This window comes from Bison bison, unplaced genomic scaffold (genome assembly GCF_000754665.1).
Source record: "Bison bison bison isolate TAMUID 2011002044 unplaced genomic scaffold, Bison_UMD1.0 scf7180017864207, whole genome shotgun sequence".
NCBI lineage: Eukaryota > Metazoa > Chordata > Mammalia > Artiodactyla > Bovidae > Bison > Bison bison.
Window position 1 is genome coordinate 2,050,148 of NW_011494779.1, and position 22,021 is coordinate 2,072,168.

The following is a 22,021-nucleotide window of genomic DNA, read 5'->3' on the forward strand; positions in this document are numbered from 1 at the left end:
ATTTAAAAAGATCTCCAGTGACATGCCAGGGATCTCATCATTTGTTCAAAACACCAGAGTGCCTCTCTCATCTACTGCTGTTAAAACAGTAAAATTCTATAATCTTAAAACTATAAATTCTATAAACTTAAAACTGAAAATTCTATAATCCTCACCAAAATTCTTGAATCTCAAGAAACAGCAAGCTCGCCAGCCTCCCAAAGGTAACTTCGGGTCTGCTAAAACTGTGGCAAACTCAGATAAGGCAAGGCAGGGCTCAGGGCTTTGACCCTGCAATGGCTTGTGTCACCCTCTATAGTCTGAGCCAGCATTCCTGACTGAGTCCCAGCTACTTCAATACAGATATGAGGCAGAGAATACAGACCACAAACAGCAAGGTCATTAAATAAACTGCTGTGCCTTGTAGAATTTAGGAGACAAGAGTACATGTGTTACTTTGTAGCCAGCCCCTGTAAACCAGCATCCTTTATTTAGCCAGGACCTGATTCAGAGTTCTGCTGGTTCCTCTTGTATTTCTCCAACTACTGATGTATCCAATGCTTACCATGCACCAGGCATGTTCTTTCCATGCATCTAAACCTTCTAACAATTCCACAAGAAAGGTATTACTACTGCTGTTTCACAAATAAGAAAACAGAGACAAAGGCAAGTTAAGTCATCGTGAGCCCTAATAAGTGGGCAAGCTGGTATTCAACTCAGGCGTGCCTGCTGCCCACAAGGACTAACTTCTTTACACTAACTTCTCACACTTCTGAATTTCTTCGAGGTGTGTGTGACCCGCAGCTACCCTTCCTTTAAACTAAGGTCCCCCCCTTGGATACCTCAGAAACTGCCTCCCCAAATGAATTCTCAGCTCTTGCTCCAGAGACAGCTAAGCTGTTGGCAGGGTGCCTGGCAATTTAACTTGTTGATTAGTCCTGACAGCCGTGCAATCTCCACAAATTCCTCTCTTTGACTTGCGGCTCTCAATACCATTCACTCCTCTGTGTGCTACTGAGCCTGGACCCAGGTGGACTCAATCTCTATCCCCCAGTGAGAGAGAAAACCACTTCTGCTTTTTCTGTCAGCAACCAAGGGGAGAAAATGAGATCAGGACATACATGAAAAGCTAATGTCACAGAAGTAAGATAAAAAGGAAAACTGGTTTTAGGGGGAAAAGGCAATTCTATAAAATTATTTCATAAAAGGTGAGCAGTTTTTAAAACTGGAATATTTAATAAAATACTGAGGAAGAGACCAGACTAATAATGGTGGTGAACAGTGGAGGGAGTTGGGAATGGTGGTAAAACCATAGCAACTTTCAGTCTTGTTGTGTTCAGTTTTGTAATAAGGTGAATGCACCTGCATTACCTTTGTAATTTAAAAATGACTATTTCAAAGAACTTAATTTAAATTTTGTATTAAGAACCAACTAATGACTAACTAAGGGGAATTGGTTAAAAGAACCAAACATTAAAAAAAAAAAAAAATCTACCTATTTGATGAAATATAAATATGGGCTTTACAAAGGTTGTTACGGAAGAAAGTTTAATGACATGAAAAGTCATTCACAGCGTTGTTAAGAGAAAAAAAAAATGGGTTAAAAAACAGCAGGTTTATTGATGAGCAAATATTTACAACATTATTAAAGGGAAAATATGAGCAAAAAGACAATATTATTTTATTCATTTTTGCTTAAAGGAAGAGGAAAATTCTAAATACAGATTAAGGGGAAAAAAAAGTCTGAAAAGTTATATACCAAAATATCCACAGTGACTACACGGGAAGGATTTCAAACAATTTTTATTTTCTTCTTTTTATCTATTGGTAGTTTTTAATTTTTCACTAATAAACATCTCTTAGCTTTGGAATTAAAGCATCGCTTTTAATAAAAACTAAGTTTCAAAGTCTTCTCTCAAAAAAAGAAACAAAGCAAGTAGGGTAGGCAAATGGAACTGTTTAGAGATGCCAACAATACCTGCATTTCTTAGTTGCTGCCCACAGGAAAGCTCATGAGAGGTAACCATTCACAGATAAAAGTAGCTAAGATAAAGGCAGGCAATGAGAAAGGTTTCAGTCAAGCCCAAACCAGGCAGTGGCTTATGAGGCAGTGTTGACAATGAGTGATGACAGGCAGGTGCGCAGATGGGCGAACAGAGAAGGACAGGGCTAGAGGTGCGTAACTGACAGTGAAGCCGACGACACGTGGCGAAGGCATGAGTCAGGAAGGGGCTGACGAAGGCAGAACAGGTCTGAGCGCTCTTCTTGCAGAAAAGGACACCTGTTTATAAAGGAGGTGCCAACATCTTTGTTGCCATTCTGTTTTTGCTTGTTATTTTTGTCAAGTGGCAGATGGATAGGAATGATCACCTCCAAACAGTAAACTCCTTAGAACAACACTGACACTGAAGTTAGTTTTCTAGATTTGCAATACAATCTAAACTTGAGCAAAACTGGTTTCGGAAAAGTGGGTACTAAAGTGAACTGATGTTTTACACGCAATGTTCAAAGCACGCCAGATCCCAGTGGACAGGAATTACCTTATATGGAGGAGATCTGAGAAACAGGCATAGAATTACCAATATTCTCCCATTTACCTATATTTCAAGTTTCATTTTCAATTCAATTATTCAAGCAATTATTTTATACTTCTATTGTTTTTATTTTTGACTCTTCACCCATCTAGCCCATCTAGATTTAGTCATAATCTTTAGAGAGCACTTTCCTGACCTTTACTGCTTTCCATGACCTCTATCTGTGTCACTCATTTCTGCATTTTGCCCTAAATTCTTTCAAAAACATCACTTAGACCTTTCATTTCTATTGTCTCCTAAACCACCTTCTAAGTTCCCACGGAGTAGGTACTGGCTTTAGGTTTGTTTTGTTTGCCCCATTCATCCCGATGCAGTGGAATACACATGAATTTTGGAGTCAGATACTGGCGTTTCCAAACTACAAACTTATAATCACTTAGTGAATGGCAAAACACAGCCCCAAAATTTCTGATTGTCATCTACGTCAGGGTAACAAAACAGAAAGGACAGGACAGAAAATACCATAGTGCACTGTGTGTATTAAGGGTAACTTCTACTTTGTGAAGCTTTTGTTTGACATACACAGACACGTGCACCCATGAACACACATACTAGGTGATAAGTAAAATGTATTTCTCATTATGTTAAGCTACCGATATAGACCATGGTTGCAGGATAACTCCACCATGTGTAAATTCCCAGTAGATATGTCAGTCATGTCACTTTACACTCTCATTCACATGTAAAAGAAAAGCTGTAGTGCTCAGAGATTCTGCAGAAGCAGCAGCCCAAGTGGCCAGATTTCTCATCATGTGGGAGGTCAAAACAGATTGGAACAGGGCTGGTTAAGCACCTGATCAAATAACAGTAAATGTTTAAATGACCTATTTAAGTGGGGGAGGGGGGAGGGGCAGGATTAGTGTCTAAGTCTATATGATTCTCTCTTAAGAAACTCAACAGGTAGCTATCCATGGAAGCTGAAAGAGTAACATGAGGAGGGCCAGGACATGCTAGGTAATCTCAAGTCTAAGTTACAAGAAGTCAGAAACTGTTTGTGTGCAGGAGCTTTCAGGAGAGCACACAGACCAGGCGAAAAGGGAAAATAAGAAGACAGCCAACAGGCCACTTCTGAGATGAAGTCACGTTATTAGCCAGGTACCCATCTGATGGAAATGCGGTTTCTGCTCTTTCAGGGCCCTAGGTACATGTCCGTTATTTAGACAAACTTGAAAGGCTCTGCTCCAGGTAACCTCAAGACCATAAGAAAAACAGTAGGAGAGTAACCATATTTGTCATCTCAGAGTCTCAGCTGCCTCAATATATGGTGGAGAAACAGCAGTCACCCTCATGGTATTGTCACAAGGATGATATAAGCTGAGTGAAATGACCTAGTTCAACCCCCGGAGCACGGTATCCTCTGCAAATACTGGGTTAATACTTCACCTACATGTAAAAAAATTAATATCATGATGATCCAATGACAGGTCCCAGAGCTACAGCCACCCTGCAAGTCAGCCTCTACACTGCCTGTTCACACTGAGACCAGCGGAGTATGAGTTTAGCAGACAGCAGCCATAAACCTTTGTATATCACTACCAGAAGCAGGGTTTCCTGCTGCCCCAAATGGGTACTGTTCCATTTTTATTATTGCAGTCAGATGAGTAGTAGAGTTTATCTCCTACACCAAAGGGGAAAATAATCTTCAATTTCCTTTCACTGGCAATAATACTTCCTTCTGCAGAAGCTGTCCACTGGCTATATAGTCCTTATGCCCCCAAATAACAGATATATAGGTAACAAATGCCAAAATGATCCTAAGACAGAAGAGTACAGATTAATCATGCAGAAAATCAACAGGCTTTAAGTATTCTGGATAAATCAAACAAATTTAGAAACAAACTTTTAAGCACTAGCTCCATATTTATAGATTCAGTAGTAATTTCAATGACGACAATTTCTCTATTCAATCATCTTGGAGACAAATGGCTCTGTGGATGTGGAATGGCCCCATCACTGGACCAAGAGAAGAGACACCAGAAGGGGACATCTTAAGGTCAAGAGGGCAAACACAAGAGTCTGATGGATGATTTCCACAAGCCCAAGCTTAGTACTATAGAGCTCTTCCCCATAGTTATTCAGAACTCCTCAAGCAACTGAGCTGGGACTTTCCCTGGTGGTCCAGTGGTTAAGAATCCACCTTGCGATGCAGGGAACATGAGTTCAATTCCTGGTCGGGGAACTAAGATCCTATATGCCGTGGAGCAACTAAGCCCAAGCACCACAACCACTGAACTGGCATACCACAACTAGAGTTCATGAGCCTCAATGAAAGATCCCACGTGCTGCAACTGAGACTAAATGCAAATTAACACATAAAAAAGTAAAAGTAACTGAGCCTTCTTTCCTTTTACTCTAATTACACTGTATTCCTATAGACCCCTATTGTTCTTAAATGCATCCCACCTGCCTCCCGAAAAGAAATTATCAAGTGGAGGACAAGGCCGTAATTTAATTTGATTTCATAGTGTGCAAACACCTAACATAGGTAGTTTTAAACTATGAACATACCAAATTTCCTAATGTATCAAAGACATTTATTAAATCCAGGATGTAGCCAAGCAAATGTCAAGAACTTTTCTTTTAAAATAAAAATTAAAAACAGTCTTCCACATAGTCCCTAAATAGGAAACTTTCTGGCTATTTTAACTGCTGGGTAACTTTCTGTTATTTTCACTTATGGGATTAGGTTTTGTCTTCATTCATTCACTCATAAATTCATCACAGATTTACTGCAAGCCTACTGTAATTCAGGCACTGTTTCATGTGTTAGGGATAAAATAGAGAATATAACAGATAAAAATCTGCCTTCATGGAGTTTTTATTTCGGTGGGAAAATATGGACAATTAACAAGAAAAGTAAATCACATAGTATGTTAGAGGGGTAAGTGTCAGGAAGAGGATAAGAAAAGTTAAGGAGGTGGTAGTGAAAGAGTCATGTGTAAGTTGAGGAGACAGCAAGTGCAAAGGTCCTGAGGCAGAGTGCACCTCGCCCTGGAGGAACATCAGTATAACTGAGCAATAAGCAAGACAGAAGCAAGAGAGGAGTTCAGAAGAGTAACCAGGGGCCGACACACAGTCTCATCAGCCTCTGTAAGGCTTGGTCTTTACTTTGAGTGGAGTTAAGAAATCACTTAGCACTTCAGAAAAAACATGATAACTTAGTACACTGTAACAGGATCACAAATCAACAATATAATTATATAGCTGCTGTTTGGAGAAGAGACCTATAGGCACAGAGGCAGATGCAGGGAGCTGAGCTGGGAAGCACAGGGGACAATGCCCCTCCATGCTGACAGAATGGCAGCAGCAAAGCAGCTCTATTCTGAAGGTAGAGGCAACAGGCTTTGCACTAAATTGGAAGTAGGTTATGGGAGACAGAGAAATGTGAGGAATGGCTCCAAGGGTTTTAATCTTCAAGACTGGAAAATGCAGTCATTATTTGCTGAGGAAAAGAAGAGATTGTGAGAGAAGCTGATTTGAGTGGGAGAGAAGGGAGTGATCAGAAGTCACCTTTTGGACAGGTTAACTTTGAGATGCTGGCTGCTGCTGCTACGTCGCCTCAGTCATGTCCAACTCTATGTGACCCCATAGACGGCAGCCCGCCAGGCTCCTCTGTCCCTGGGATTCTCCAAGCAAGAACACTGGAGTGGGTTGCCATTTCCTTCTCCAATGCATGAAAGCGAAAAGTGAAAGTGAAGCTGCTCAGTCGTACCCACTCTTAGCAACCCCATGGACTGCAGCCTACCAGGCTCCTTTGTCCATGAGATTTTCCAGGCAAGAGTACTGGAGTGGGGTGCCATTGCCTTCTCCTGAGATGCTGGCTAGATACCAGAAATGAAGTTGGAGATCCTTGTGTGATGCTCAAGGAAAGGTCCAGTCTACAGATAGAAACCTAGAGATCATCAGATGCAGATGATGTATTTAAAGCCACAAAACTAGAAGCAATCAACCTGGGAGTGCAGATCAGGGAGGAGCCCCAAAGATGGAGCCTTCGGACTCCCATCAGTTAGTGACTGGAAGAACAAGAAGTACTCACAAGGAGATCAAGAAGCTCCAGGTGCACTGACTTGATCTCAAATCCCCTGACCCTCTATCACCTCAAAGGGTCTGTGTACGTGATGTTTCCCTGCCTGGGACTCCTCCACCCTGCACCCACCCCCTCCAACAACAACTCTGCCCTGACATTTATCTTGCAGCTGATCAGATGGCAGCTTTTGTCACCTTCTTTGCCACCTTCCCTTGACTGACAGCAACGTGCCCAAACAGATGCCCTTCCGCACAGGATCTCAGAGCAGCACAAGCACAGCCTTCATGGCAGTCACACAGCAATTCTTCATGTATTTATGGGATTATTTGGTGTCTGTCTTACCAGTTAGGGTGTCTGCAAGGACAGGAAAGCAGGTGGGGTCTATTTGTACTCCATCACCAGTGTCTAGAATAGGGCCCTCCATAAAGAATAGGGGAATGAAGGAATCCTTGATCAACATCTCTCTCATCAATTTTCTGTTAAATGAAATAAGACCCTCTTTGTGTGGGTCCCAGGTCAAGGTTTTCAGTTGAAACATCTCCTTTTGTACTTACGCCAACCAAAATAAAATTCCCTTGTGCTCATGTCCTCCCACTTTCTTGGAGCACCTGTCTCTTCTGCCCCCTACCTCCCCTTGGGGCCTCAGGGATACACACCCATATTTTCACAACCCATTGTTCTCCCCAGAGAATAAATATTGGCACATAAATTAGTGTACTTATTTGCCCTTACTTACTAAGCTCAAGCCAGAATATTTATTTTTATTCTCAATCTCTATATATTTCCAAAAAGGGTTATATAGTTCAAGTTCCACCATCACTATTATTGAGAAAAAATACCATTTCTAATAGTGATATGAACAACATGAAATGCACTGAGCTATACTGATGTGGCCCCAGTATTTGGAGATAAAAGAAAAAACACTCCCAAACTGGAACTGAAAAAAAAAAATTATAAACACACACTTCAAATATATATGTGTGTACATTTTTCTAAAGAGAAGGTCTGTGGCTCATAGCTTTTACCAGATTCTCAAAGCAGATAACAGCTCCCTAGAAAAGAACGATGACAAAGTGCACTTCCATCCTACAGACTAACACTGAGACTAGAAAGAACACTGAAATCATCATGTATAGACATGAAATAATTTTTAAGAACAAGTTTTAATATCTGCACAGGCTTCCTTGGTGACTCAGTGGTAAAGAACCCACCTGCCAACGCAGGAGACTTGAGAGACATGGGTTTGATCCCTGGGTTGGGAAGGTCCCCTGGGGTAGTAAATGGCAACCCACTCCAGTAAAACCCCATGGACAGAGGAGCCTGGTAGGCTACACAGTCCATGGGGTCGCAAAGAGTCAGACACAATTTAGTGACTAAACAACAGCAACAATATCTGCACAGTATATTATTTATGTAAATGCATGTATTCTTTATTTCTTCTCCTTACATGTATATACATGGATTTTGAGAGGAGTGTTACCAAATTGAGAAGAAATTTCTCTCCCTAGAGAGAAAGGGAAAGACTGGGATTGAAGATATGATCAAGAGAGACTTTGGTCTTATCTGAAATGATTTAATTTTTTTTTTTCATGGAGAATGTGTTAAGTATTGCTTATATAGTCAAAATTAGCTTTCAAACATGTTAAGGGAATACCTTAATTTAATTGTACTCAAATGGCAAGAGAGTAACAGAGCTCTGTCCTTGCCTCAGACTAAGCAGACCCCAGCTCCAGCCCTCTTGGCTGGACCAGGATCTCTGCTGGAGGTCTCAGGTCATGCCCACATAGACCTCCAGTTCTGTTTATAAAGATACAAACACTCCAAGAGACCTACTGTCCAACTTAAAAGCTTGCACCAGTACACACCTAAAGCCCTGACTGTTTACATGGTGAGTACTGAAAGTAAGCCAGATGTGAAAAATGAGAATTTTTTTTCTATTTTTTTTAAACATAAAAGATAGATATGATAAAAGACATTAATCACCATTTAAGGTAAAAAAAAATAATTTTATGAGGCTGCTGTGTTGCAAAAATGTAAATGGAAAACTCTATGACTAAAGAGATTATTTTAAGCAGCAAGTCACTGAACAACTGAAAATTAATTCAGACAAGTGTGAAATTGTAAGGGGAAACGATGAAAATTTCAATGACCTCTAAATACTTTAAGCATTTCTGCAAACAGAAGGATATTCAGGTTTATTACATCTGCTGAGCACTGATTTTCAGTAGAAAACAGTCTGTCTTTTACAATAAACATAGTATAAATTCTAAAAGAATAAGTCCCACCAGATGGAACTGCTAAGACTCCAAAGTGTGTTATAAGTATAATGAAATTATACTTATAATCAAATAGCCAGTTTTCAAATCATCCTTTCTAGTTCAGCAGTTCCAGAAAATCATCCAGAGCAAACTATGTGTGTCTTAGGAGCGAAGTCCAGTACTCAAGAGATCAAAGTCCTAATTCTGGTTACGAACCTAGTTGGCCACACTAGGGACAGCCGAAGACATACCTCACAGAACACGTACAGAAGCAGTTACAGAATAAAGTGTTTAAAATTTCTGAGCACACTGAAAAAATATGCAAAGCGAGCAGGATTACTGAGAAGTCGCCTGTCAGCAAGTCCAAAGGAATAGTCCAGTAAGAGGGTGATTGTATGAGGCATGTATCTGGTGACTGCATTCGGTATTGAGCCCAAGTAGAGTTCTTGCCTCTGGAGCCTGAACACCCTTGTCAAAGGTACCTGGCGTGTCAAGGCTATGGGAATTACACAAACACTCCATGGCAAACAAATGGGGTCAGGGCAAGTGTGGCTTTGGGACTGTCACCAAACTTAACAAATACTAGTTTCGCAACTGTCATTTTTTCAATCTAATGCATAGTACCTGAAAGGGGGAAGGGTCGAGTTATGACAAAAGGCAAAAAGACACCAGGCAAGGTTTATTTTTTATTTTCTGTAATACTGTAAAGCCTTCCGGGATCCTATGAAAGGATAAAACTTATTAAAAACCGGAAGCTCTCTGCAGGGGGTGCTCAGCTGCTATGCACCTGGCACTAACTGCTACAGGTATGTAGTGTTCTATCCCATACCAGTAACACAATCAATATTTTTCTTCAAACCCACAAGCCCAGAAATCCAAGCACTGTGCTCTTAGTCCCCACAATGCCAGTTTAGGTGAGTTGTTGAGTAAATCACCTGTGGATGGCAGGTTCCTTTGTCTCTGGGCACAGATCTCCAGAGGAGAGAAAATTAGTTTTTCAAATTGAAACTTCAAGTTTCATTTCAAACCAAGAAAAACCTGAAAACCACGATCATTTAAGTTATTTTGCATACATTAGTGTTCCCCAAGACCTGAAGTGAAAGTGAAGTCACTCAGTCATGTCTGACTCTTTGCGATCCCATGAACGGTAGCCTAACAGGTTCCTCCATCCATGGGATTTTCCAGGCAAGAATACTGGAGTGTGTTGCCATTTCCTTCTCCAGATCTTTCCGACCCAGGGGTTGAACCCTGGTCTTCCACATTGTAGGCAGACACTTTACCATCTGAGCCACCAGGGAAGCTCAAAGAGCAGCGAAAAGTTATGTTCCCTGGAATAATGAAGAAATCCTGTATTTCCAGTGAAGAAAAGATTGATGTACTCTGACAATCAAGTAAAGGAAAATAAGTCTGGCACCATCTGATGACATTAAGGAGCCCAGGCTGTGTTCCTGACACGGGAGAAAACCCCACTTCTACGTGGGGGGGACCTGCCAACAAAGCCACATTGATACACACATTCACCAAGTCATTGTAATCCAATCAGGGAAACCCGAGGCAACCTAAACTTTCTCTACTATGTTAAGGCCCAATTAAAAGCCTCTCTTACTCATTCCTACGTGACGACAACACTCCAGTTAAAACTGTCGCAACACCTTACACGGAGAACCACCTCTTGCCTATGTGGTTGTCCAATGAAACTGAAGGAGACGCATCATAAACAAATGCACTAAGACAAATTTCACACAGACTGAAGGTTTCAACACCTTACAAAACAAACAGAAGTGACTGCAAATTGCTGCTCTTTTAAAGTCTCCCACACACTGGATGCTTCTTACAGTTAACTGATAAGACAAGTTTCATCATCTCAGGAGGCAGTCAGGAGTTGGCAACAGAGATAAGTCGTTTTCACAGCATAGGACAATCAACAGCAGCTAACACACAGGTGTGCTCATAAGCACCCCTTCCCAAGTAGAAAGTCAAGATAGATCCAAATAGAGAGCTAACCGCTTTGCCAGAAAACCCTTTGTTCTACTCCCTTTCTGGAATCAAGGCCCCACTCAGAGAAGAGTTTTGTGTTAAAGACTGGATGGGGACAACCTTACTTATTTGGTATTATTAAAAATTAAGCATGGAAAGATGATGCAAAAAAATACAGAAAGTCGAAGTGCTCCAAAACCTACCTTAAACACTGCAGCCCCTTTACCAGAAGAAATCAGGGCACAATATCAGACAGAGGTAATGGAGGTGCTGACTGCTTATGGAAAATATCCTGACATTTTTCATAATTCACGAAGCCTCTTTTCTTTAGGGTCCTAACTGCAACCTGGATATTTACTAACTACTAGAATTTTTAAAAAGTAACAGCTGCTTTTTGTTATTAAAAGTATCCAGTTTTTAAAAAAGCCTAAGTGGACTGCCACTTTTTAGTGGACAGGAAACCCATGTGGGAAGGACAGAATACAACTTCAGGACAGTAATGACACCTGGGGAGGCAGGAAGGAGAAAAGGACTGGAGAGGAGGATGGTTAACAGGATCTGCCTTAAAAACTAGAGGCCTGAATATTAAAATGTTAACATCTGTTCAAGCTGGTACCTGTGTGGCAGGTACATGGAGATCTATTACACAGACTTACATATTAGTTTATCTGCACGCTTGCCCTCTTGCCTTTCAAGATGGCCCACACTCTTGTCCGTGGAGTGTGTTTCTCTCTAAATAAATCCACGTCTTACCTATCACTCAGTCTCTTACTGAACTCCTTCTGCCACAAGACATTGAGAGCTTCAATAAATCCTGAGACGAGGCATGATCTCAGTTAAAAGACCATGAGTTCAAGTTCCAGATCTGGGATTTAGCTAGGGTCAAGTCCTGGACTATAGGTTCAAGGCCCAATTTGAATTACATGGTTTCAGAGGGTACCTTACAGATGAAACGACTTAAGAAATATGATTAAGTAATCACAATGTATGACCTTATGCAGATTCCCATTTAAATAAATCTTAAAAAAAATATGAAAATTGAGAAAATGTGAATACTGACTGGGCACTGGATGGTATTAAGAATTTTTTTCTGAATTTTTAGTTGTAGCAATTTTGATTATTTTTTATTTTAAAAATCTGTATTTCTCTGAGATATATAATGAAATATTATTTACAGATAATTTTTCTGCATACTTGAAGTTGTTGTTGTTCAGTCACTAAGTTGTGTCTGACTCTTTACAACCCCAGGGACTATAGCCTCCAGGCTCCTCTGTCCATGGGATTTCCCAGGCAAGAATACTAGAGTGGGTTGCCATTTCCTTCTCCAAGGGATCTTTTTGGACCAGGAATCAAACCCACATTTCCTGCACTGGCAGGTGGATTTTTTTACACTGAGCCACCAGGGAAGCCCCGAGCTTGAATTAAAAAAAAAAACAAAACTTAAAGTGTTTAAAAGTGAAACAGAGACACAGAAGGGCCAAAGAAAACGCAGGCTGGAGCCCAAGTGATGCAAAGGGCAAAGTCCAATCATGATGCTTTGGTTAAATGTAATTGCCAAGCAACACAATAAAAACATACAAGCCCTGGGAACATTCAAATCCAAGATAACACAGTTCTGCAGTCAGAATCTACATTTTATCACCAGATAGTCTTCTAATATCAATTTTGTTAACAAAAGGCACAACAGTACATTGATCCTTTGCCAAATAAAATGCATGCCCATATTTGAAGTACTGAAAGTTTGAAAGATACAAAGTGTTATTTAAATTTCCATATGTTAATCTAAATGAAAGCCAAACTCCAGGAAGCATAAATATGGCAGCCTGACTTTCGGTACTAAAGCTAAGTTGGAGAAGTGTGTAAGTGACAGAGAAGTACATGTTTTTATTGAGTATTCAGAGATAAACAGCAAGATTTAGGCCTGGGCTAACAAATACAGCTGCTGCCCTAGACAGAAAACTCAAAAAATTCAGTTTTCTTCTCGAGTATCCCCTACCAAATGGGCTACACCAACAATAGAATGACAGTCATCTAGGGTCAACTTGGCCTGTTATGTTGCCAACAAAGGTCCATCTAGTCAAAGTTTTGGTTTTTCCAGTAGTAATGTATGGATGTGAGACTTGGACTATAAAGAAAGCTGACTGCCAAAGAACTGATGCTTTTGAACTGTGGTGTTGGAGGAGTCTCTTGAGAGTCCCTTGGACTGCAAGGAGATCAAACCAGTCAATCCTAAAAGAAATCAGACCTGCATATTCATTGGTAGGACTGATGCTGAAGCTGATACTCCAATACTTTAACAACCTGCTGCAAAGAACTGACTCACTGGAAAAGTCCCTGATGTTGGGACAGATTGAAGGCAGGAGGAGAAGGGGATGACAGAGGATGAGATGGTTGGATGGCATCACCAACTTGATGGACATGAGTTTGAGTAAGCTCTGGGAGTTGGTGATAGACAGGGAAGCCTGGTGTGCTACAGTCCATGGGGTCAAAAAGAGTCAGACACGACTGAGTGACTGAAGTGAACTGGCCTGTGTGGGGGCCTCCCAGGTGGCACTAGTGGTAAAAAATCTGCCTGCCAATGCAGGAGACACAAGAGACACAGGTCTGATCTCTGGGTCAGGAAGATCCCCTGGAAGAGGGCAGTGCAACTCATTCCAGTATTCTTGCCTGGAGAATCCTACGGATAGAGAAGCCTGGCGGGCTACATACAGTCCATGGGGTCGCAAAGAGTCGGACACGACTGAGCAACTACTGGCCCAGAGATAGTCTTGGGCTCGTGAAACATTTTTTAAAACTTAAATTAGGATGATACTTGAAGGGACTTCCCTGGTGGTCCAATGGCTAAGATTCTACGCTCCGCATGAAGGAGCTGGAGTTTGATCCCTGGTCAGAGAACTAGATCGCACATGCCGAAACTAAAGATCCTGCATGCTGCAACAAAGATTGAAGATCGTGTGCCACAAGTAAGACCTGGCACAGCCAAATAAACAAACATTAAAGAAAACAAACAAACGGGATTTTGCTGTTGTTGTTCACTCACTGAGTTGTGTCCAACTTTTTGGGACCCCATGGACTGCAGCACACTAGACTTCCTGTCCCTCAATATCTCCCGGAGTTTGCTCAAACTCAAAAGTCTGACTTTCTGTATTCTCTTTTCTAAATATCAGAAAATATTGCAACACTGAACTGGTTTGAACTAAGCGGCAGCTGTTCAACTTATACAAGGCCTGTGGATCACATTTCCCGCCACTGCCCATCACCCACCCTCACCAGCATCGCTTATAACACTACTTGGCCTGCCTCCCTGTGGGCATTTTAATCTGTGGTGTAACACTAAGGATGTCACTCCATGGTGTGACACTGTTAATACATAACTTCCCCTTAGCACAAAATTAGGGGGTAGAAGGGAGAAAAGGTTTGGTTTTTTGAATTCTGAATTCCAATGCAGTGCAGAGGGGAGGAAAAACCTGAGCCAGATGTCATCTCCATAATCAACATACACGCATTTCCATGGTCAAGTTTACAAGTGCTTCTTCACTTACGCTGACGGTACACTTAGGGAAGTACACTTACGTACTTCCCTAAGTAGGGAAGTACACTTACGTACTTCCCTAAGTAGGGAAGTACACTTACGTACTTCCCTAAGTACGTGAGATTCCTCATTCTGGACTATGCTCATTTCGGCTTAAGAGAGAATCACTTCTGCTTCCATGTTGCTAAATGACTCACAGAGGTGCACTAGCTTGTTTTTCATGCAACATTCCCACCACCCAAGCCAGTTATGGGAACTCTTTCCTACCTACAAACGCTGTACCCAAACTCACATCACGTAAACTAAGCATCACACTGTGACACTGTTAAGCCAGGAGGAAAAGAAATTATGGCTAAACACTAAAGCGGTTTGATGCAGAGAGGAGAATTTACTCAATACAAAAGTAAGTATCAGACACTGGCCCACAAAAGATGCACATGTAGAGACAGGACAGATGCCATTCATTAACCAATTTCAAGAAAATATAAATGTGTCTCTATCAAATGAAATTTCCAAGGAAGAAGTGTAACACATTCCCAGTTTTACATAGGTACTATACATACAAATATCATACATACATATATATTGTTGTCATTCAGTCGCTAAGTCATGTCCAACTCTTTATGACCCCAGTGGACTGTAACCCGCCAGGCTCCCCTGTTCATTTTTCAGGCAAGAATACTGGAGTGGATTGCCATTTCCTTCTCCAAGGGATCTTCCTGGATCAGGGATGGAACCTGAGCCTCCTGCATTGGCAGGTTCATTCTTTACCACTGAGCCACCAAGGAAGCCCCCAAACATACGCGCACACAGCCATAATTATGATACAGTTTAGATATATTAAGAGATATTAAGCTATCCCTTAATGTAGATATATTAAGCTACCACTACATACACACTATATAAAAAACAAGAAAATATACTGAGAAAGAAGAGTTTCCAGAGTCCATAGTACATCAGTCTTAAAGCACTTTATTTTATAAAAACATGATAAATTTTCCTGATCAGAATTGTCAAAGTTCACTTTCTCACTGCAGAGTTTCAAGAAATATTTCACAATCTAAAAGGAAGAATCTTTCTCCTTAGGGTTACAGGATCACTGGTAAAAAAAAAAAAAATTAAAACCACAACCAGGTATAATTTCCACAACTTGGTCTCTTTACTCCCACAGATAGAAAAACATAAGGTACACACTCACCGCAGACAGCTGGCTCCACGTGGACCTCAGAGGCTTGTGGTGAATCACAATTTTTTCATCGGATTTCTGTTCTTTTGGCTCTGACTCCTCATCGGAGTCGATGTCAAGGGCCTTTTCTTTGTAGTTCTGATACAGGACAGCGTTTTCTGCAAAAAAGGAACCAAACCCTACACATCACTAATTGTCACCTCCCCATCATGTTGCTACTTGTTCTAAAGAAACCCAATATTTATATGATGTTTGGCCTCCAGTTTAATAAACAAGAGATAAATGGATTTCTTCATGAAGAGTCATGATCAAAAATTTATTTTCTCACTCATACAGCTCTATCCCCCCATTCATCTGCAGGGGACAGGAAAGTGCCTGTACATCAAATGCCAACTGAAGCAAAGTTTCCATGACTCTGTCTACCACTCATGAAGGTCATGTCTATTACCTAATTGTTTTTTAGGTTAAATTGAATTTACACCCTTTTATTTTTCAATTTAACAAACATTTATAGTACATCTACAATGTGCCAAGGGCTGGGAGTAAATAGAAAATAAAAGACACTTTCCGTGCCCTCGTGAGCCAAAAATTTAATTAGAAATATAGTAAAAGTCAGTCATTCATGAATTCATTCAACTGATACTTAGAAAATGTCTACTAGATGCCAGTAAATGCTAGGTGCTGCGGATACAACAAAGAACAACAACAAAAAAAGAGAAAAATCTCATTCTTCAAGGAGCTGACATTAGAGTGATGAAAGAAAGAAAATAAATAAACAAGCAACTTTTATAATATGGCATATGCTGAAAAGTAACATGGCGAAAAATCAGAGAAAGGGTGTTATAAAGGGTGACATGTAGATTTTAATCAGGGTAGTTTAGGAAGGTCTCATAGAGGTGACATTGAAGCAAAGATCTAAAAGAGGTTAAGGAAAGAAACCATCTCTACAACTGGCAACAACAGAGACATCAGCAAACAGAGACAACAGCAAGTACAAAGGCCCCGGGGCAGGAGTCTGCTTGGTGTGTCTTACAATTTGTACAACGATCAGCAAGGAGGCCTGTGTGGCTGGAATAAGTTAAGGGAGGGGAGGAAGTATAGGAGATGGGGGTTGGGATGAATAAAGGGCTGACCATATAGGGTCTTGCCTCAATGCCATTGAAAGGACTTTTGTTTTTTACTCTAAGTAAGACAGCAAGTCATTTTAAGGTTGAGGACACAATGATCTGGCACAAATACATATCTACAAACCAAAAGATTTATACACAAGTACTCTGAGAACAGACTGTCAGCAGGACATGATTTAGTCTGGGGGTCAGAGAGGTGTTAATGAAGAAAATCTTAAGATCTGAAAGCTGAGAAACCACGGAGCTACAGGAAAAAACCACCTCCAAAAGCAAGAGGAAATAAATTACCTTAGAAGAACAAAAGAGGTCATGAACTGGAGTGTAGGTGTCAATCAGACAAAGGGTGTAAGGTGAGTTTAGGGAGAAGAGCCAGACAGTTCAAACCAGACAGAACTGGGTTTTATCCTGAGCCCAAAAGCCAGAGTTTCTTTCATACTGTAAAAGTTGTATTTTATCCCGACTGCAATGAAAATCCACTGAAAGACATTTTTAGATTGGAAGAGCAAAACATTGACTAGTTAAGGAACTAATTAGGATGCTCTTGAAGTGGTCAGTGAAAAGCAGTGGAGACTTGAGGGGGTTGGACTGGATACAGGGGTCAGACTGGCTGTGGTGGTCAGGATATTTTCTAGCTCTGTTAAGTCCCACAACTGAAGTGGAAGAAGGGAACTCCAGAAGAGATTCAGCTTTAGTGGAAAGATTTTGAGTTTGGTTTTGGAACATACTGAGTTTGAAATGCTTTCCCCATCTACTGAAGCCAGCAAACATCTGCCTCATTTCTCATCAACTATGGCATGTTCTGTATGCATCATCACTAAATACTGAGAGTTCATGCAAGATTTTACTGTTCTTGATTGGTCTGCATATGAAAGCAGATTGTAAGGGTATAGATCTCTGCAGAACCCTTTAAAGTACTTAATGTGTGACATAAAATGCATTTGGACATTGTTGATATGATGTCTCATTCATCTCACAACAATGAGGGCAATTATTAGCTTCATTTTACACAGGATAAAACAGGCTCAGTGAAGTTGAGAGGCTTGTTTAATGTCACTCAACTGATGACTAGAAGCAGCAGGACAGAAACTCAGGTCTCCGATTCCAATATCACAGGATCTTACCACTCAAGCACACAGCTTCCTGACTTACATTCTCGTTAGTCATCAACTGCTAAGACTCCTGCATTCCTCATGTACATATATGTGAAAAAGAATGTCTAGGTCATCATACTTAAGAAGAGAGGAGAGGGTGCACAGAAACAGCTCCTTGTAAAAGGAAACAGCATAAAACTAGTTATAATGAAGGTCTGTCCTCAGACTTCAAAAAAGCTCAACATTTTTAACTATTTGAAGCAAAGGTCTCAAAACTAATGCCAAATTCCAGAAGATGCAAAACATCTCTCATGATTGATATTAGATAGATGCTCTGTTCACTTCACAGTCATAACAGGGTACAAGAGAAAGCAAAGTGCGTGAGAACCAGGTGTCTGTCCTGGTCCTGGCTGTGCGACAGTGGATAAGGTACTAAGCCTCTTTGAGATTTCCAGATTCCTTGGTTATAAAATCTGGACGATGACTTTATCCCAGCCAGCAAAAATACTCTATCTGGGTTTCTTCCCCATAGAAAACATTTTTCTAAGATGAATACAATAAATACATTTTTATAAACTGGTCATATTTAAATGATAAAATGGGAACTGATTTTTATAAGAATGATATGGGGAAATGTTTTGTAATCAGCCAAGTTGATATAACTCTGGGTGGTTTTACCTTTGATTTACTTACAGAGGGGCATACCCTTCTTCACTGTTCTTTTAAAGGCAGGAAAATCTTACCATTTCAAAGAATGACAGGAAGTAACTACCCTCACCTCCACCACACTCCCCCAGCTCTACAAGCTCTTCTGGTCCATTGACACTGGATCTATTTACACAAAGTCCCCTAATCTGATTAGGGTCGGAACACCTGGTGAAAGCAGCTTTTGTTTCCATCCTTCACAAAAACACTATATGAGGTTGAAACTCTTAGCAGTAGGGTTCTGTTAATGAAGTGAGTTCAATTTCCTCCAAATTGAAACTTGGTTATGAAACCATATTAATGATATTAAAATGTAGAAATATGGGGATAAGAACATTAAGTCAAAGGATATATGACCTAAGGAAATACGGACATAAGATCTACATGCCAAACCTTCAGAATTTTAAATTGAAGAGCTAGAGTTTATCCTTAATCTTTCTTCATTTTTTGAGGGAGGTGGGGATGGAGCCACAGTAGAGGAGAATTAAAAATCCCAAAACACTGGTCTGACAAAGTCATCGGCTTACAAAGAATGCCATTAATTTTATTCACTGCTGGTATTACTGGATGAAAATTTAGCTTAGTGCAGAGCTTTGTGCTGTATAATTTGAGAAGTTGTACATTTTTCTCATCTTGTGTTTTTGTTACTTCAGTTGGATTTCAACTTATAATTGATATTCCACATTGAAACAGCAATAAAAGTCTGGAAAATCAAATGCTTACCTTCCCCATCAAATGTTCCTTGTCCTTTCAGCATTTTTTTCTAAGAAACAAGAAAAGCAAAAAGAAGAAAAGCAAAGCAAACTATGTATGAATGAGCCAAACAGAAAATACAGCTATTTCAAGAAAAAGTACTTTTTTTGTGGTCACATTCATTAGATTTCCAACAGCATGCACAGATGATCCCTGGAGCAGTCATATGACTACTACCACTCACTAAAAAGATGAAATAAAATGTACAATATCCCCCATGCTCAGCCAATACAGCTTGAGAATCCTCAAATGACCAATAGTTTTTAGCTTATTACTGATGATTCACCATCACTGTTAAATTGAACTCTGCTATACTTGCAGAGTTGGAGGGGTGGGGAAGCACATAAAATGTTATGTAATTTCTTTACTTAGAAATTAGTTTGCTTAGTCGCTCAGTCATGTCCTATTCTTTGTGACCCCATGAGTTGAAGCCCTCCAGGCTCCTCTGTCCATGGGACTTTTCAGGCAAGAATACTGGAGTTAAGAAGACATTCCCTTCTCCAGGGGATCTTCCCAACCCAGGGACTGAACCCAGGTCTCCTGCATTGCAGGCGGATTCTTTACCATCTGAGCCACCAGGGAAGCCCACTCATGATTCACCACCACTGTTAAATTGAAATTTGTTAAACTTGCAAAGTTGGAGGGGGAAAAAAAATACACATAAAATGTTATGTAATTTAAGGCCATAGGATCTAAAATAAAACAGGCTCACTTGTGTATTACATATGTGACATTTATACAGACTGGTTCCAGCTTTCTGATTAATCAGGAAAAGATGTGGCTGCCAAAATGAATTTCTGCCCTATTGCTGAGATCTGTCTTGTGTCTGGAGAAGGCAGCACATGCACACTCCAAAATCTCCTTCCCTAGTCTTCCCTATTTCTTCATGTCATATTTGGTAATATTTTAAGGAGTGCAACTCCTAGGTCTTTATCTGGGAGCAACGCCACAGCATTCACTCCAACCTGAAGTTTCAAGCTACCAACTTGTTAAATGCACTCAAGGGTCAAGTGGGCACAAAATGGGAATGAGATGCAACCAAAGCCACTGGTGAAAGAAGCCAGAAAGAACAAAGATGACTACTATGTCTTTTGTGATTCTGGCAATTGACTTTTACGATTCACATTTTACCTGGACGGTATTTAGTATGTGGTCATTACGGAAAGGAAAAATATTTCAGTAATTAAATCACTAATGTAAGTACTTAAAATAATCAACCGGCTGAAAGGAAATCAGTGTTTTCCTGTATCAGCTGTGGTGAATCAGCAACCAGTAATAGACACTTCTAAACAAGCTCCACACTGGCGTGACCACTTAATCAAGAGTGCAGATCCACACCTGCCAGCCACCCTTTGCAGCTACCTGTATTAAAAGTGTTCAAGATTCACTCCACCAATACCTAATTTGCTGGGTTTTTTCTCCTACTTGTTCCCCACATTTTGCCAAACTTAGAAAATGAATACAGTGATAAGAGTTTCAGTTCCTCCCATGAAACTGCATTAACCTGGGCTGTGCCTACCAGCAATAAAATGGCCAAGAGACAGATTGCAGGGGTCTGATCAACAAACAATAAAATTAAAAAAGAACAATAACCTTTGGTTCCCTCTGTGCCCCTCCTCCCCACCCCAAACATCTTCACTGGCGGCTTAATGCCTGCCTAACATGCGACACTCTTGCCCACTTTTACCTTTATCCTTCCCAGGCTGGAAAACTTCTCCTTGTCTTCCATCACTGCTTTCAGAACCGGCTGGGACATCCTGTTCTTCTTCTTCGAGGTGCCAGGACTGTCAAAATCAACGCCACTGACCACCGCCCTGCGATAGGAGGTGGACCGCAAGCCTCTCCGCAGAGACCCGGGGCTGTCCAAGTCGTGCTCCGCCTCGCCCTCGTCCTCTGCTGGGCCCAGGGGGGCCCCAAGGCCCTCCACCATGCTGCGCACCTTGAGCAGTCTCTTGTGAGGTTCCACGTTCAGACTGTTGGATTTACTAATTTTAATTTCCGAGGCCAAGCTCTTCGGAATGATCTGCTGTTTTCCCACTTTGAGGGCGGCGGGGCTGTTTGTGCTCAAAACCACCGAAGGATTCTCCAGGAGTTCGTTTTCCGGTGAGGGCAGCCTTTGGAGCGGCAGTTTTTGTTCCAAAGACCTTTTGGGGAGCGAAGGAGAGAGTCTCGAGGGTCCTCGCTCAGGGTCCTTAGCCATATTGCCGGAGAGCGAACCGGCGCCTTGGGAGGAGATATTAGGGGAAAGCCCATTTGCAGCCGGCGAAGGCAGGGGGCTGGTAGGGAATCCGGTCTTGTCCCCCTCGGGGCTGCAGGGGGAGGGCGCTCGAGGAGTCCGCGGGGGGTGCAGCTGCTGAGGCGCTGGCTTGGTCACTGTGCCGTTCGCTGGGGACTTGGGGGAGCCGCCTGACGCCACTCTGGGGACTTGGGGTGACTTGGGCCGTCGAAGCCGAGGAGAGACAGCCCTGTACTCCTGGGAGACGGTCCTCCCATTGGTCACCGCCCTCCGATGGGCGCATAGAAGCAGGGGGCTCCTCTGGACCGTCCTGCCGTCTGAGGCGCCGGGCACTTCGGCCAGAGTCTGCGCCGCAGGGAGCGTCTCTCGGTCCTCCACCGGGAAATCCGTGATCAGCAACCCGCTGGGGCTCTGATAGGACTGGGGCCTCGGCTTGCTCCGGCCCAGGAGCTGGGGCTGAGGGGTTGAACGCCTCCGCCACAAAGGAGTTAAGCTGTTGCTGGAAAAATCCACTTCGCTCTCGGTGTCCATAGCGGAGCCTCGGGGGTCAGCCCCC

The 22,021-nt window shown here is 41.6% G+C and overlaps 1 protein-coding gene across 1 annotated transcript in view; it reads right to left on the reverse strand.

Moving 5' to 3' along the window:
• ARHGEF26 (Rho guanine nucleotide exchange factor (GEF) 26) overlaps positions 1–22,015 on the reverse strand; it is a 139,072-nt gene extending 117,057 nt beyond the window's left edge. The window contains exons 1-3 of the mRNA XM_010844750.1: positions 20,917–22,015; positions 19,200–19,239; positions 15,566–15,711 (exon numbers count right to left, since the gene is read on the reverse strand). Of these exons, the coding sequence (XP_010843052.1) occupies positions 15,566–15,711; positions 19,200–19,239; positions 20,917–21,996 (1,266 nt within the window). The 5' untranslated portion in view covers positions 21,997–22,015. The remainder of the gene's footprint in view (positions 1–15,565; positions 15,712–19,199; positions 19,240–20,916) is intronic.
• Positions 22,016–22,021: the final 6 nt, after the last annotated feature.